The sequence below is a fragment of the Nyctereutes procyonoides genome, unplaced genomic scaffold, assembly GCF_905146905.1.
Source record: "Nyctereutes procyonoides isolate TBG_1078 unplaced genomic scaffold, NYPRO_anot_genome, whole genome shotgun sequence".
NCBI lineage: Eukaryota > Metazoa > Chordata > Mammalia > Carnivora > Canidae > Nyctereutes > Nyctereutes procyonoides.
Genome location: NW_026575131.1, coordinates 24,056,856 through 24,073,406, shown reverse-complemented (window position 1 = coordinate 24,073,406; position 16,551 = coordinate 24,056,856). Strand labels below are relative to the sequence as shown.

At 38.6% G+C, this 16,551-nt stretch overlaps 1 protein-coding gene across 1 annotated transcript in view; it reads right to left on the bottom strand.

Moving 5' to 3' along the window:
• The window catches only part of SUCLG2 (succinate-CoA ligase GDP-forming subunit beta), a 258,434-nt gene that overhangs the window by 118,955 nt on the left and 122,928 nt on the right, over positions 1-16,551 (bottom strand). Inside the window, exons 3-6 of the mRNA XM_055344382.1 lie at positions 11,354-11,453; positions 10,414-10,504; positions 5,686-5,838; positions 3,832-3,921 (exon numbers count right to left, since the gene is read on the bottom strand). Of these exons, the coding sequence (XP_055200357.1) occupies positions 3,832-3,921; positions 5,686-5,838; positions 10,414-10,504; positions 11,354-11,453 (434 nt within the window). The remainder of the gene's footprint in view (positions 1-3,831; positions 3,922-5,685; positions 5,839-10,413; positions 10,505-11,353; positions 11,454-16,551) is intronic.

Sequence of the window (16,551 nt, the reverse complement as noted above, 5' to 3'; positions counted from 1 at the left end):
TCTACACATTTATGCCACTTTCACTACACATTAACACAGCATTTGGTTTGTATTCACTGTTATAACTATTTATTACTGTACAAAGACAGACCATAAACACTTTTTTGAGTGGGACTGAAGCATGATTAGATTTGTGTTGTAAGATCTCTAAGGGATATGTGTTATAAAATATGTGCTGTAAGATCTAAAAGGGAGAACCAGCCCAGCTTGGAGACAGAATGTGCCTTATTCCACAGGCCATCCAGTAAATGACTAGAAAGGCTCGGCAGGGAAAATGTGTCAGTCTGAGCAGGTGTAATAATATGAAATGGCAGGCCCTGGGGCAAGTTGAGGTTAGCTCCCCAGCTTTCTAAAACATGTTCAAATTTAAAAAATAAATAAAACACAAGTCAAAGAAAACATTCTGCTGTTTACCTTACAGTCAGCCAGTTTCCTACTGCCACCTACTTCCTCAGCTCAAAACCACACTATATAGAAAATTTGTTTTCTCTTTCTTTTGCCACCAATTAATGCTATTTTAAGGTTGTTTGTTAAGCAATTTTAAAAAATTAAGATCCTAAAATCAAATATCCTTTGAGCCATATGCATAAGACCCTGACAAATTCACAAGTACCTTCAAAAATGTTTTAGCAGGTTGAAAATTTTATTTTATTTTTATTTTTATTTTTTTAGGTTGAAAATTTTAGAAATATTTTCATTTTATTCCAGGAACTATTATCATCAACATTCACATACGGTTCTTGAAGCCAGCCAGAGGGGCAAACCATTCTCAGAGGCATTAATGATCATTTATTAACTGCACCCATCAAATCTTTTCATTAGCTAAAATACTAAATAAAGATGCATGTTGACAATTCATGGTGCTTGTTTTCAGAAATGAACAGTATAGAGGGCAATTAAGACACACTTGAGAGATCTGTGAATTTTTTTAGTCATTTTCAGCTGTTCTGTGGCTTTAGTCTTTTCAACCAATTCTTAATTAAATGAATTTTGTCAGGAACACACACTTAGTAGTTTCTGTGCAAGGTGATAGTTTTGCATTAAGTCTAACATGAAAACCTCACCTTCAGAGACAACAGGCATGAGTTATAGGAAAAATAGTAATAACTTTACAAGGTAATCATTTTATAAGTTGTTCATTCATAAGAGCACTGGCTCCAGATACCTAAACCATGTCCTAGATGAGAATTAAGTGATTTTCAAGGTCATATTGAATCTGAGGTGCCTCAAAGATACTATTTCTTGACCAAAGAATCACTGACTGATATGCATTTAAATGTTTTCTCTTAAAAAAAAAAAAAAAAAGTTTTCTCTTCTAGGGGAGCCTCCTCTGCTTATCGGACACTGGCTTTCTGGAATGTTTCACTGACCTCTGTGGCTTGACGAAGCATCCTAAAGCAGAGGTTCCCAAATTTACCACTCCAGCACACATATAGGATCCTTCTTACTGTGCAAATATAATCAGGTGTCCCTAGATGAACAAATTTGAACACATCTCCGACAGATCACCCTCGCTCTCCTTCAGATCACACTCCCTCTCCCTGTAATCACTGCTAGCAGCTGTTATGTTAGCCCCTGGAGAACAATGGCTATTCCTCTTCATCTCCATTTCCCAGGGTCCAACAGAGTGAGCAGCACCCAGGCAGTGCTCACTTCAACTTTGCCTGCCAAGCAAATGAAGACTGAAAGACTTTCATTTAGTGGGTGACAAAGAAACAAGAAAAAAAAAAAAGAAATAAAAAACTTTTCCTTTCTTCAATACATTGTTAAAAATATTATAGCTACTGATAAAAAAAATACTATAGCTACTGATGATCTCTGAGAACTCACATGTTCATCTTCCTTCCATAGGTAATTCATTTAAAACCTAGAGTGTTTGGGGTACTGAAAAAAAATGTGATTTAACCATTTAAGAGCTATGATTCTTAAAGTTCTCTTATAACATGGAAGAAGGAGGAGGAAATTATCTTCTGGTGTTCACAATGGTATTACTGCCTTCTCTAGAACTCTCTTTTATGTTCACCTCCTGAGCTGTCAAATCAAGGTATCAGCAGATTCACCCACTCTAGATTTATTCTCCTGCCTTTACAGCTGCCTATCACCAACTCTCTAGGAATCTTTTCCAAGTGGACATCCTGGCTATGCTGTTGCACTTACACACAAGTATGACAAATGTTTCTAGGGCACCTAATATATCAGCCAAGCACTTTGCTGGCAACAAAGCAGTAAGCAAGGCTGTCCCCTCTGTGGTGTAGATTAGGATCTGCAAAGGTGAATGAAATAAGTAAAACAAAAAGAGATATGCAGAGGCATATAGATGAGGTGAATAGGGTTATGGAGCACATTCTGGAGCTGACTGCAGGGAAGTGTGGCTAGAACATAGTGACCACATGAAACAGTGGTCTCAGTGACCACCACCCCTACATAAGACACCCCACAATAAATGTCAAATGCATGGCTAAGCCAGTTAGTGACCTCATTCTCAGGGGGAGAATCCAACCACTGAAGTCCTCACTCAAGAATCCACCATAACTTCTTTTTAGCAGGTCACTAACTTGGCAACTCTTTGACAGTCTTGGAAATAACAATTCCTCTACCTGTCCACTGAGTCTTGGCTCTTTCTTCTGCTAATGTTTAGTCCCAGATGTTCCTGCCCCTTCTACTATCTTGAATATTCTGCTATCCGAGGGAGTCGTTCCTCCCATGTTCAAATAAGTGCTGTCTTCTCTTAACTTAAACACATTTGTTCAAGTCTTACTCAACTTTACCCTTCTATGACTGGCCTTATTGCCATCCTTAAATTTCTAGAGACAAATCAATCAAAAGAAAAAGTAAAGGCAGAAAGAGTGTGAATTCTGTTTTCTTAGAGGAATGTTGCCCAAATAAATGCAAGAAAATGCTCTGTAACAATTGGGAGCCCCAGGTGAACACAAACATACTCCCACATACACACTCACACACATATATACATACACATAGGACATAGGGTTATTAAGCTGGTTTCTCTTAGTAGTGGAGGAGTTAAAATAGTTTTGATTTAACTGTGGGACAAAGAAGCTTGCCTATGTAAACGTACAATCAGGGTCTGTGGGCTGGACCAAGGTCAAAGCAGGACTGTGATGCTCAAGACAGATTCTCTCCCTCAACAGCACAGAGGACAATTTCTCTGTCTTTGAAGCCAAAGCATATAATTATTAAATTGGCATAATTTAAGCTGTTTTCAGTGAAATATCACTTTCAGGTCATTAATATTCATCTCAAATCCCATTAGCTATGAAAGAATAGCAATTAGTTAAGTAATGTATATTATTAATAAAAATAACAGCTGACCTTTCTGGAGTTCTGAATGAGCACTTCCTCACATCAGCATACTCGATCCTGACAACATGCCCTGTTTCACAGATGATGATCCTGACATTCAGACGGGTGGAATCACACATGCTGGTGGCACCACAGGATTCAAACTCAGGTCTGCCTGACTTGCTTGACAGCCTGTGCTTCTAACCACTATGCTGCCTAGGATAATTCATGGGCTGGCACTGCAGTGCTACAGAAAAACATTGAGGCTAACATACACAGCAAAATGCACATGTCTGCATGCAACACTCACACCCCCACATACCTACACATATACGAACACATCTCATCAACATCCTATTCTGGAATACAAGGGAAATATTTTTCTTCGTCATAAACAACAGGGGAGCAAAACTGTGACACAATAAATAATCCTGTATCCTGGTATCCTCACAAATATTAGAGGAAAGTAAGCAAGGTAGTAAACATTTTCTGAAACAAGTCATTCACAGTGGCCTCCAAATGCTCAAGTACCTGGTTTTTCAGAGGCCCAAGGAAGCCTAGATTTTCTGCCATCCGCTGAGCTTGGCTGTCCTTTATCCCTTCCATAATGTCGATTTGCTCCTAGTAAAAATGAATTAAATAAGGATAATTCAGACAGGCAAATGAAAAGATTCACAACCTCGAAAGAAAATGCTTAGTATTTATTTGCAAATGAGTAATTAAAGTGTGGCGCCTTTCCAAAGATCTCTGAGCAGGGCTACTGCAGCTGCCTATAGGGTACATTTTAATTAGCAGACCATCTAAAAAACAGCCTTTCCAAAAACTATATAATTCTTCAGGGTGGCATGCTGACAAGACAATCGGATGCCAGTTTTCACTTTTAATTACTATACAGATGGCACTGACGAATATTTAGTCAGTTAATTTTTATGACATCTTTTGGAAAGCTTCCAAAGTAAGGTTTTCCTGTCTAATATTGCTGTTAAGTTTAGAGCCTGTCATACGTAGGTTAAATATTACCATATGATTTAAATAGTCTATTGATGATGATAATCATTAATAATACCTTAGCTCTACAAAGTGCCTTTCTCTCCAAGATACTAAGTGCTGTTCATATACCTTATTTCATATATTCTCTTTCCAAATGAAGTGACTTGTTTCAATCACATTGAAACAAACAATTAATTTTGAAAATGGCTAGATATTACTGGTAAGGCAGCATGTAGTCTCGACTGAACTTCCAAAGTAGTTAACCTAAATAGGTGATATTGGTGAAAACATTCTGAAACCAATCACCAAAGTACGAGTACCTGATTGGAACAAAGAGGTTCAAGAAATAAAATTCTCACTTTCTGAAGGGAAACAAAACCACCTTCTAAAAGAAATAATGAATCCTCCTGCTAAAATTTTTTTCCTTTTCCTTTTTTTTTTTTTTAAAGATTTTATTTATTTATTCATGAGAGTCACAAAGAGAGAGAGAGGCAGAGACACAGGCAGAAGGAGAAGCAGGCTCCATGTAGGGAGCCCGACGTGGGACTCGATCCCGGGACTCCAGGATCACGTCCTGAGCCGAAGGCAGGCACTAAACCGCTGAGCCACCCAGGGATCCCTCTGGTAAAAATTTCTAACTTGATTTTTTTTTTTTTTTATACTAGGAACCCAGAATTAAAGAACTAGAATTACAGTTCCAAAGACTGCAGATTTTTCTTACAGCTGAGGCAGGTTGAGAAGCACTTTATACACGTCACCTCATTCTTTCTCACAATTCTGTGGGGTGGAAATTACACCCACTTCTACTTTAGTGATTGAAAAAATGAGGCTTAGAAACACTGAGACCCTTGCTGGCTGGTTAGGATTTGACCTCAGCCAGATCTATGGCTAGAAACTAAGGATGAGGTTTAAAGGACTGAAACAAACGGATAGAATCTGGATGTTTGAAGGATTCTGTTTTATATTAGCAGTACTGAGAGACATGTAGGCAGTCTCCAGCTTACATCCAGTCTCCCAGGACAGAATTCCTGGATTCTACATATTGTGACATGGGGTACAGTTAGTTAATCCAGAGGAAATGGAAGACTCACAGTCCTCCCCCATTGGTTAATTCTTGGGCTAGGCTGGGTAGAAGAAATGAGAAAAGAAGGAAAAACAGGAAGGAGGAATAAAGGAAGGGAGAGAAAAAAGCAAAGAAAAAGACCTTGGATAGGGAGTACTTTGGTTCTAGCCAAGTTTAACTGAGTGCTCAGAAAAGAGAAAGGACTCAACATCTTTGTGCCATAAATCCCAGAAACTAATGTACTGCAACCAGCCTCAGACTGCACATTAAATCTTTAACAGCTTGTGCAACAATAATCAATGAACACAGCATAGCCAGGAATATAAACATACCTTAAAAATAAGTTCTGGATTCGAAGCTGCCACTTCTTCAATGTCAACACCCCCCTGAGGGCTGCCCACCAGTACAGGGCCATTGCAGGATTGGTCCATCAGAATGGCCAGGTAGGTTTCTCTGGAAATGTCCAAGGCTTCAGCAACCATCACCTACCACATTAGCGAGAAAGTCAAATTAATTCAGTATTGAGCTCAGTCCCACTTGGAAATCTATATAAACTTGCCACACAAAGCAAACAGCTTCATTTTCAGGCTCTTGAAACCCAGTGAGCTAGCTACCAGAGATTTGAGAGTTCTGCTCTCATGATACAGAATGCCCAGTTTCACCTCCTTAATTGATCCTGCTAACTTGCTCAAGTGACAGGTATTTGGTTTGCCTCAAGGAACCTTCCTACTTTAATCTTCTTTTTTTCTTCCTTGAGAAACCCTGACACTTAAGAAAAACTCCAGGGAAGCGGTTGTTATTTTAATTTGACACATTAACAGTACATACATCTTACTACACAGATTCTTCTCAGATTTTGCACTGGTGGAAAACCAGGTTTGTTGCCAAAGAAAGGATTCTTTTTACAGTATGTCTGATGCTTCCCAGGTTTGTATACCTCTATCTCCTGGATCACTGTATTTTTAATTCAATTTCTACTTTATTTTAAATTATAAGTATACTATTTGCTTGTTCAAAAACAATGCAAAAGGTATCAAAAGTACATAAACGAGACAATGATAGCAGCCCCCTCCTCTGCATATTCCACCCTCGGACCTCAGGAATCAGGGTGATCAGGAGCCCAGATGGAACCTTTGTGATCATCAAAAAAAAGCAGCACTTTCCTCTGTGCATGCCAGGATAGTGCCTGGGTAAGAGGCAAGTGGGATGGAAGGATTTTATTCTGTGCTCACTGCCTCAGCCAGCTGTCCTTTTGCTCAGCACAACCTCAACAATTGTGTGTGACAGGCCTACCAGGAAAAACCACTACCAACTTCTTATCTCCTTCCTATGAATCTACAAGCATTATAGTAGTAGAGACATCCTGCATATGGAAGCATATTATATCTACTTGAATGCCTCTTTTTCTTCTTGTTCTTAATATTACAACTTGGAGATCTCTCTAAGGTCTTCTACTTTGTGACTAGATGGCACTTGTATGTCAATATTCATTTAATCATGTCCCTACTGACATTTTTTTTAAAGATTTTATTTATCATGAGAGACACACACAAAGAGAGAGACAGAGACAAAGACAGAGAGACAGAGACAGAGAGAGGCAGAGACAGGCAGAGGGAGAAGCAGGCTCCATGCAGGGAGCCTGGTGTGGGACTTGATCCTGGGTCTCCAGGATCACACCTTGGGCCAAAGGTGGCATTAAACTGCTGAGCCACCGGGACTGCCCTACTGACAGACATTTATGTGGACTCCAAATTTTTTTCTTTAAATGCTACTTCAGTGCTTATTTTTGTACATATACCTTTGCTCATGTGTTTTAGTATCCCTGTAGATAAGGTACCTAAAAGTAAAATGGCTACGCTTTAGACTCTTCATATTTAAAAATTCAGTGAGTACCACCCAATTGCCCTAGAGAGAGATAGGCTATACCAACTGACATTCCCAATAAAAATAGTTAAAAGGTGTCTTGGATGATTTTTTTTAAAGAAAAGAATATTCCTAACTAATTAGTACTAAAAGTGAAATAAAACACACTGCCTTTCCTAAAAGCAGTTCAGTAAAAGATTTGACAAAAAAAGTCAGATTAAACAGCATTACATGTTAACTACCCAGATACCATAAAACCACTAATTTTAAGTCACATGAAATGGGATAAATATATGATGATCTAAAAAGCCATGAAGTAATGAATACAGAACTTCTTTCAAACACATCACCAGTTAAAAATAAAATATCTTATAAGAGCCTTCATATTGATTCTCTTATCATAAATGGTAACTCATGACTATGTAAGAAATACTTCTTGGCACACAGTGTTAGGATTTTCATAGAAGCATGCTGTTTTCTAGTTCACTTTCTAATAAGAGCTAGTCTAGAAAAGGAGATTTAATGATTTTCAGTAGTTATTCTGAGAAGCAACACAACATTATAACTTTTTCGGATGTCATTCAAGAGTCCTATTCTTAATCTTCTAAAATGTTGACAGATGTGCTCTGCATTCTATCAAATTTCTATTTGTAAAGACCAGCTGCTATCTCAAATGGCTTCTGTTTGGTAGAAATAACGTATCACTCTTTAAGAAAACATTCCCAGGAAAATGATGATTATCAATGGATAATTCAAGATATTTTATTTCAAGATCAGTTTTTTTGACATTACCATGCCCTCCATATAGCCCAGGATGTCAGAATATTTTAAGCATCGTTGTAGAGAGAGTCTAAATGGATTCCAAGAACATTCATCCCATGAGGACCTCAGCTAATATATTTCAAAACTGTGACTTCATCTGTGACTGACACAACACTACCTTTTTGTGGAGTCTTCCAGGGTGGAAAGCTTTTGGGAACTACTGGACCACTGAACCTGGTTGGTTGGTTTGTTTTTGTCTTTAGTATCGTGCCATTGAAACTGTAATCTGTAGAGGAGTACCAGTGTACAAACTATTTGTAACAGGACCATGATTAGATAAGATTAAAAGTATACTTGATTTCTGAACTTCTCTCGTTGTAGGGCAGTAACCTTGGCTGGTATTGATTCGTGAAGAACATGATGAGTAGCATAGTCTCATCTACTCTATTATTATTCTAGGGAATACACCAGAAATGCATTGGCACAGACTTAGAAAAAAATATCCAATGTGTACAAATGTATGTATGAGTTTAAGCCACTTCTCAAAAAAACTTAGAAAACTAAAGTTTCTATTCTATAAAGGGAGGAGTTCTGACTGCTGTCCAAGATTTCGTAAGTTAAAAGAAGCATGTTCCTTAAAGTCACATAAAATGGTATTGTTATAGGAATGTGGTGACATAAATTTTACACAGAAAAAGGACTGAAACGATATATGGCATTATTTCAGGGGGGTGAGAAGCCCAGGAACTTTTACTTTCTAATTTTTATATTTCTCTCAGATTGAAATTTTTTACAAGTGTGAATCACTTTTACAATCAGGAAAAAAAAATTACTTAAAAGTAAATCATTCTAGTCGTTTCCTGGCAATGACTCAATGTACAAGCATGCACTTATCTCCAGCCTTTCAGAAACCTATCTACAAACTAATTTTATGCATTACCATACAGCGTGAATCTGCTGTAGGTATTTTTATATGCTTTAAAAAAGTATCACAAACTCTAATCTAAAAACTCATGGAGCCATATAAAACAACAAATTCCTACAAACAAAAGTACTAATTATGTCCTCTGCAGACAAATTTTGAAGAAGTTAACACAGGTAAAGGCTCATAACCAGATTTAAAAGGCAAATAAAAGCACTGTGTTGGGCCAAAAAAAGTCAAAACAAAATACTTTTGTGTTTTAAACAGTTCTTACAACACAGAAGCCCTGGGAAAGACAAACCAGCATAACCAGTTTTGTCAGTGTGCTATCTTGACATCTACAAAAGCTTTATAGATGTCCCTCAGAAGGAGGGAACTAATGACCACCAGTATTTCCAATCTCCTTCTTCCAGATCAAGATAGACCCAAGACAGCCCCTGTCATGGTATACTAAGAACCAACTGGCAATTCTTTTTCTTTTTTTTTTTTTTTTTGGTCATGTCAAAAATTTTCCACACAACCCACTGTGAAAAATAAAAAACACAGAATACTACCTCAGGTCTCCCCTGCACCAAGCACGGCACATGGGTGAGGACCATGATCTAGAATGCTGTGTCAACCAAGCAGACAGACGCTCCCCAAAATGCTGGGCCTCCATTCACTGTTATGACGGAGCCTTCTAACCATCTGTGCCTGACAGGGCCAGAGTGTGTGACCTTGTAATCACATAGGGGCCAACACTCAAAGGTCCCTGTCTTGGTCTCTTGGTGTAATGTTTCGCTATAGCTGACTCGAAATTTGAACAAGGGCTCCTGCATTTGTTTTTGTACTGGGTCCTGCAAATCAGGTAGCCAGTTGTGGTGCTTCTGTGCATGAAAAGGGCACAGCAAAGATGGACAGACTGATGGAAGCAGAGTTAGGTTCTGGCCTCGGCTCCACCACTTAAAATTTTATGACTAAGGCAGGCCACTTTACTTGGGGGTTTGGGTTCTGCGTGTGTGTGTATGTGCATAATGTACACCCTTTGGACACGAGAACCCCAAAAAGATTGCTAAGACACAATACTTGCAGTGATAATAATGGTATTAATCTCAAAGTAGGGGAAAGGGACACTTAGAAAAACAATCATAGCAGGTAATTCTGATACACAGGATGAAGATGTGGTTGTGGAGGAGCAGAGACTGTCCCACCCTGAGTAATAAGAGCTATTGTACAAAGCCCTTTCCAGCTTTAAACAGCACATGCCAGTGTTCTGAAAGGGAAAGCTGTTGATTCCATCACTCACCTGTACCCATTTTTTCTAAACGCTAATGATAATAAACACTAGTACTATTAAAGACCCCTTTTTATTTCTCCTTAAAGAATACCACAACCTAAACAGATTATATGAGGTTTAAAAAACAAAATAGCATATCACCAAAGTGCATTGCTTCATCAGATTGTCAAAACTGCAATATGATTTTCTCTTCTTTCTAACACATTCACAGAAAATGACCCAAAGCATTTGTATTACCTTGTTAACTTTCACACCTTCTTTTGGAGTTTGTTTTGTTGCTAGATTATATCCAATCATCTGTTTAGCCAGCTGTCCTACAACTTGAGGGCTGAGAGAGAGAGAAGAAAAAAAAAAAATCAATGGCTATGCTGAAAATTATTTTAAAGCAGAGTGCATACTATGTCCTCATGTCCACACTGCACAGGGTCCAGCTCCACCCTCACAGAGCCCACAGGCCTTTCTGTTCACATATTAGGTGCCTAGCACTGTACCAGAGGAAGGGAGGGAGGGAGGGAGGGAGGGAGGGAGGGAGGGAGGGGAGAGAGGAGGGGGCAGAGGGAAAGGGAGGTGAGCAGAGGGAAGGGGAGGAAATTTTTGCTTCCCTCTGCTATCCTCTCACCAAAATAAGTTATAGTCACACTGCTGAAATTCATAACAGATTTAGATAAGAAATAAATAACAAAGACCTGACTTGGGCAGTGTGAGAAGTATTGGCCACTAAGAGCATAGGAGGGTAAGATTCAAAGTAAATAATGAAGGTTTGTAACAGGAAAGGAGAGGAAAGTGGGCAGTGCTGGGCCCCTATACAGGAAGGCTCAGATTATTAGACAGGAGGGACAACTGAAACCACTGGTGCTGGGGAGCCACTGCAGGTTCTAGAATAGGGAAGTGACAATATGGAAGCAACATTTGTGTTATAATTCTCAACATTTGCGATGAATCACTGATTGTGACAGAAGAAGTGCTGGGTTTTCACCAATTAGGGAAGAAAAATCCACTTATGAGAGAAAGAACACTAGGGCACTGTAGTGTCCTCTACTTGTAATTCACTCTCTCTATTTGCTACCTCCTGTTCCCACCACATTCCTACCATCTTTCTCATGCTCCCTTCAATCATGAGCAAGATCTGCCATAACTGCTTAGCCCAAAGACACAGAATTAAAATCTCCAGACTTACTCTTTTGTTAAATGAACACCTCCTTTCAAACCGCTACTGAAGACACCTTTTCCTCTTCCTCCAGCTAAGATCTGGGCTTTCAAAACAAATTCTTTTGCATCTGAAAAAGAAAACCCAGAGCCAGTAGTGGAGTTTAATTTTTTTTTTTTTTTAAGCAACAAGCAATGTGGAAATACACATGCTTTCCAAAAGTGGTAAAAGCTCTCTTAAACTAACTTTGAAAATAAAGGCATAAAGAACTTCAAAAAAACATCAGTGCACCTAAAAATGAAGTCTTTATTGAGGATATTAAAATATCTCTTGCCAGTTTAATCTAATACTCAACCATTCCAAGAGAAAGCAAGGCATGTGTTCTCTTGCTCTTTTGAGTGTCAAAAGATGCTAAATAAACCTGGGCTGGAGGTATTAATTTTACTGTGCAACAATACTCTCATGTGGCAGAGGCACCAATCCGCTAGTCAGAAGAGCTAACTACCTGTCAGCCACCAGAGATGTCAAAGGGAAGGCTGGAGTACATGGGGAAAGGTTTAGGACAAGATGCAAAGGGAGTGGTTAATAACTGTATTCTTAGAAACCAATAGATTTCTGAGTGGTTGCTTTAGATATTGATGGGACTGGATAAGGGAGGAGGAAATGGATTAAAACTGAAAGCAAGCAGTATTTCTGAAACGTTGGCAGGGTAACAAAACGTCCTAGGGGAAAGTGGTGGTGGAATTTTCATTTCTCGATACACTCAAGGAAATGGGGGAAGTGTCTGCTTTTGACCTTTGAGACCTGAGTCATAAACTCAAATATCTTATTGGGCCTGGCTCAAAAGTTGCATGTGTAAAGAAGCCCAGTGATGGAAACGAGGCCTTCAGCAAACAGGAGAGCTGCTGTCCCCCTCTGTCCCTCTGCCATGCAACCACCAAAAGAATAATAGGAGAAAAACAAAAAACAAAAGCCTTCTAATAAAACAGATTTCATACACCAAATAGTACACTTCTTCAGGCCACAACTGGCATCCTCTGTTGGTCCTTCATCTTTGTCTAAATTCAGAAAACTAAGTCAATCTTCTATGAGGCTTTAACAGTTTTCTGATTTAACACACCAGGTTTAGAATCTGCAGAGTGAGTTTCAATCAGGCCTTCATCCCTTACCCCGGTGTTGACACCGGTCAAGTTACTTAATGTCTCTGATACTCAGTTTACTCAATTGAGAAAATATGATGTGGATTTTTTTGAGAATTAAGTCATACATGTGAATAATAATTTACCCCAAGAGCCTGAAAACTCCTACGATTGATGAAAAATGACTGTCACAATCAGTTAGTTCATTTTATTACCTTTCTGTATTGTAAAGAATCCAAAGGATTATTTCCACTTGGGCAGATATGAGTAAATAAGAATGTTAATAATAATAACTTTGCTGGTGTCTGCCACCATTCATATAAGGTGAGGGCTCCATAAGTGTTGGCTATTTCAGCTATTTCTATCACTGTTCTTGTGACTCAAGGCAAGCAGGCAAAAGTTTGAAGAGAAGGAGCCACAGATGGTTTTATCATGGGAGCTACAGAAAGATTTGACATTATGACAGCATTGGGTAAGACAGTCACTCTAGCTGATATAGTCAGATTATTAGGGCTCATTTTCTTATTGGTTGGTCCTTCTTTCTCCTATATTTGCGTACACTCAGGAAACCAGGTTTCACCTTCTCTCAGCAGCAAACAGCTCCTTTGCTGCCTTGGACGACCTCCGACACTTGTTGCTGCCAGAGATATGAACCATCATAACATCAGTCAAACCCATGTCTTTTGATAAACTGGCTCACATAGAACTAGGTAAAAAAACAAGATATGATGACAATTTATTATCAGAATCACACCAGGAAAGAAGTCATGCAGAACAAATTTATTTCATTATTAGGCTATTGTATGTGAGGATAGCAGTAAGAGCAAGGACTCTGTAGTCAAACAGACCTAAAATCTCCAACTCTGCCTATCACTTTCTTTGTAGAGAGGAAAAGAAAGAGGCTCAGAAAGCTAAGAGTGATATGCCTGTCTATAAAATGGTTATAATGAAGTAATCTACAGTGTTAGGATGATGTGAAGAATAAATGAGACATGGTAGGTAAAGTGCTTATCCCTATGCCAGGCACATTACAAAGAAGTCAAAGTATGATAGCTATCATCACTAATTATTTTCAGCAATTAACCCAAAAAATGTCATATAGGAAAACATTTCCTATTTCTTTTCTGAAGACATAAGTGGAAAAATACTTCTTGCTGTCTACTCAGTTTTAATTGTGATCACTTCAAATTCCTTAAAAAGGATAACCAGCATTCCATTGCTATTATCAATTTTCATATGCTTGTCATCCAGAAGAAAGAGATGCTTTTCTCTACGAGCTTTCCAGCAGCTAAACTTGAAAGCCAAACAGAATACCTAATTGGGCACTGTTAATTGGCACTGCATAGGCTAAATTAAATCAGCCTTAGGCATGAACCATCAAGATAGAGAAGCAGCTGTAGCCTCAATGAAGTGCTATCAATTACACGTGTCACCATTTGACCACTTGTCAAAAGACTCCATGCCACCAAACTGGTAGACCAAACAACCGCTTGGGTTCTATGCAGCCAAATTGAGACAGGTAGCAAAAGACAAAGGAAAAGACTGTCCAGGGCAGCCCAGGTAGCTCAGCAGTTTAGGGCTGCCTTCAGCACAGGGCCTGATCCTGGAGACCTCGGATCGAGTCTCATGTCAGGATCCCTGCATGGAGCCTGCTTCTCCCTCTGCCTGCGTCTCTGCCTCTCTTTCTCTCTGTGTCTCTCATGAATAAAAAATAATAAAAAAAAAAAGACTGTCCAATCTACGTACATCTCCTGCCACTTAACCTCAGGCCAAAAATAAGTTCACTAAAATCATCTCTTCTTATTAAATCATAAGCGCTAAATCAGTGTAGTATGTCAATACACCAAAGAAAATCAAGTTTTTCTCGTCACTGAAACTCATATGAAGTAATTTAATTCAGTTATTTACTCAAAGAGCTAAAAATTAAGTGGGCAAGTCCTATTGAACAGTATCTAGTCTTTTCATTCAATATTAATCAAGTTGATTTCACACAATGTCACTGTTTCCATTTTATTTAAAAATCTGACTTCTCCAAATACAAAAGTTTCTGGGTTTTTCTGTTTGTTTTTCACATCACCTCCTTATCCCCAAACAAAATTATAAAAGAATATCCCAGACACGAAATCCAATTTTTATCTAACATAAGATGATTTAACCATACTTTAGGATAACAAGCTAAAAAAAAGAGATGGAGAAAAAAAAAAAAACATGTATTGCATGGAAATATATTACCACTTATATATTTTTTAAAGATTTTATTCATTTATTCATGAGAGACAGAGAGAGGGAGAGAGAGAGAAAAGCAGGCACAGGCACAGGCAGAGGGAGAAGTAGGCTCCATGCAGGGAGCCCGATGTGGGACTCGATCCCGGGACTCCAGGATCATACCCTAGGCCGAAGGCAGACGCCAAACCACTGAGCCACCCAGGAATCCCCCATATTGCCACTTATATACTGATAACCATATTACTGGACTTCTAGTTGTTAAAAACCCAGGTAAGTATTAACTCCAACTTCTTTGCCCTTAACAACTATTCTTATATGCAGCAGCCTAAACATGCAATACATTCACTTCAGTTTTTTTTCCTTTCTGGTGAATTTCTGTTAATCCACAGTGATCATGGCTAGGATTCCACTTGGTTAGATGGGAATCAGTTTCTATAATGTGTAAATATTTTATGATAAGAAGGACTATAAGTGACATATTTGATAAGCTTATAAATATGTAAGATTCTCTACCATATCACTTATGAGAATAACATCTGTAGCCATATAGGAAGCCTAAAAAAAACCCATGCCATGGTCTTGTTCTCTATTAGCCACATTAAAATAGTGCTTTCTCAAATGTTTTCCTCTCATTCCTTACCACAAGTGTCATTCTAATTACAGTAACAGTTTTTTTTTTAAAAGATTTTATTTATGGGATCCCTGGGTGGCGCAGCGGTTTGGCGCTTGCCTTTGGCTCAGGGCGCGATCCTGGGGACCCGGGATCGAATCCCATATCGGGCTCCCGGTGCATGGAGCCTGCTTCTCCCTCTGCCTGTGTCTCTGCCTCTCTCTCTCTCTCTGTGTGACTATCATAAATAAATAAATTTAAAAAAATTTAAAAAAAAAAAGATTTTATTTATTTATTCATGATAGTCACAGAGAGAGAGAAAGAGAGGCAGAAACACAGGCAGAGGGAGAAGCAGGCTTCATGCAGGGACCCCGATGTCGGATTTGATCCCGGGTCTCCAGGATCGCGCCCTGGGCCAAAGGCAGGCACCAAACTGCTAAGCCACCCAGGGATCCCCAATAACAGTTTTATATAAATTTTTATAGTTCCCCAATAGTCTCAGGCTGGATAATAAACATTCTTGGAAGCGTTATCAAATCTAAAAGAAAAAAAATTAAATTAATTAAGGAAAGCATAACCTAAAGAGAATAAATAAGAAACGTTTTTAATCAGGCAAGCTTTGTAAAACTGGTTCCCTGTGCTTTTCAGGGACAGCATTCTGAAAATCTATTTATGCAAAATAATGCTTACAAGAAACAGCTCAGAATTGTAATGCAAAAGGACCTAGTAAATGTCTGAAATGTTTTTCAGGAGTATCAATAAGAATGTTATTTTCAACTAACTTTTTAAAACAGTTTAGTGATTCAACATTGCTCTCTTTAAAAATATAACAGTTTTCTAAATACAAATGTATCATTGTATACATCAAGATTATGAAGGTGATCATCTATTTTGAGTCAATAACATTGGAGTTGTTGGGGGGAACTATGAATTCCATGGTTCACCAACCAGAGCAAAATTGGAATATCCAGTTTTCAGCACAATTGCATGGCATAATTTCCAGCATGGAGATCACCTTTCATGAGGTTTGAGAGGATTCTTAATTGAGAAAGTTACAATGTATTTCAGGTTGATCTATCACTAGAAGGTAAGAAGGAGGAGGAGCGTGAGGCAGGAGAAAAGTCTAAGATATTACAGAAAGAGGAGCCTTTATAAAGGACATACAATTACAGGGTGACAAATTAGAGGCCTAAGTGCCAATTTCCCAAAGAAAATGAGTTCATTTCTGTGATTTCATGATGATCCCAGAACCC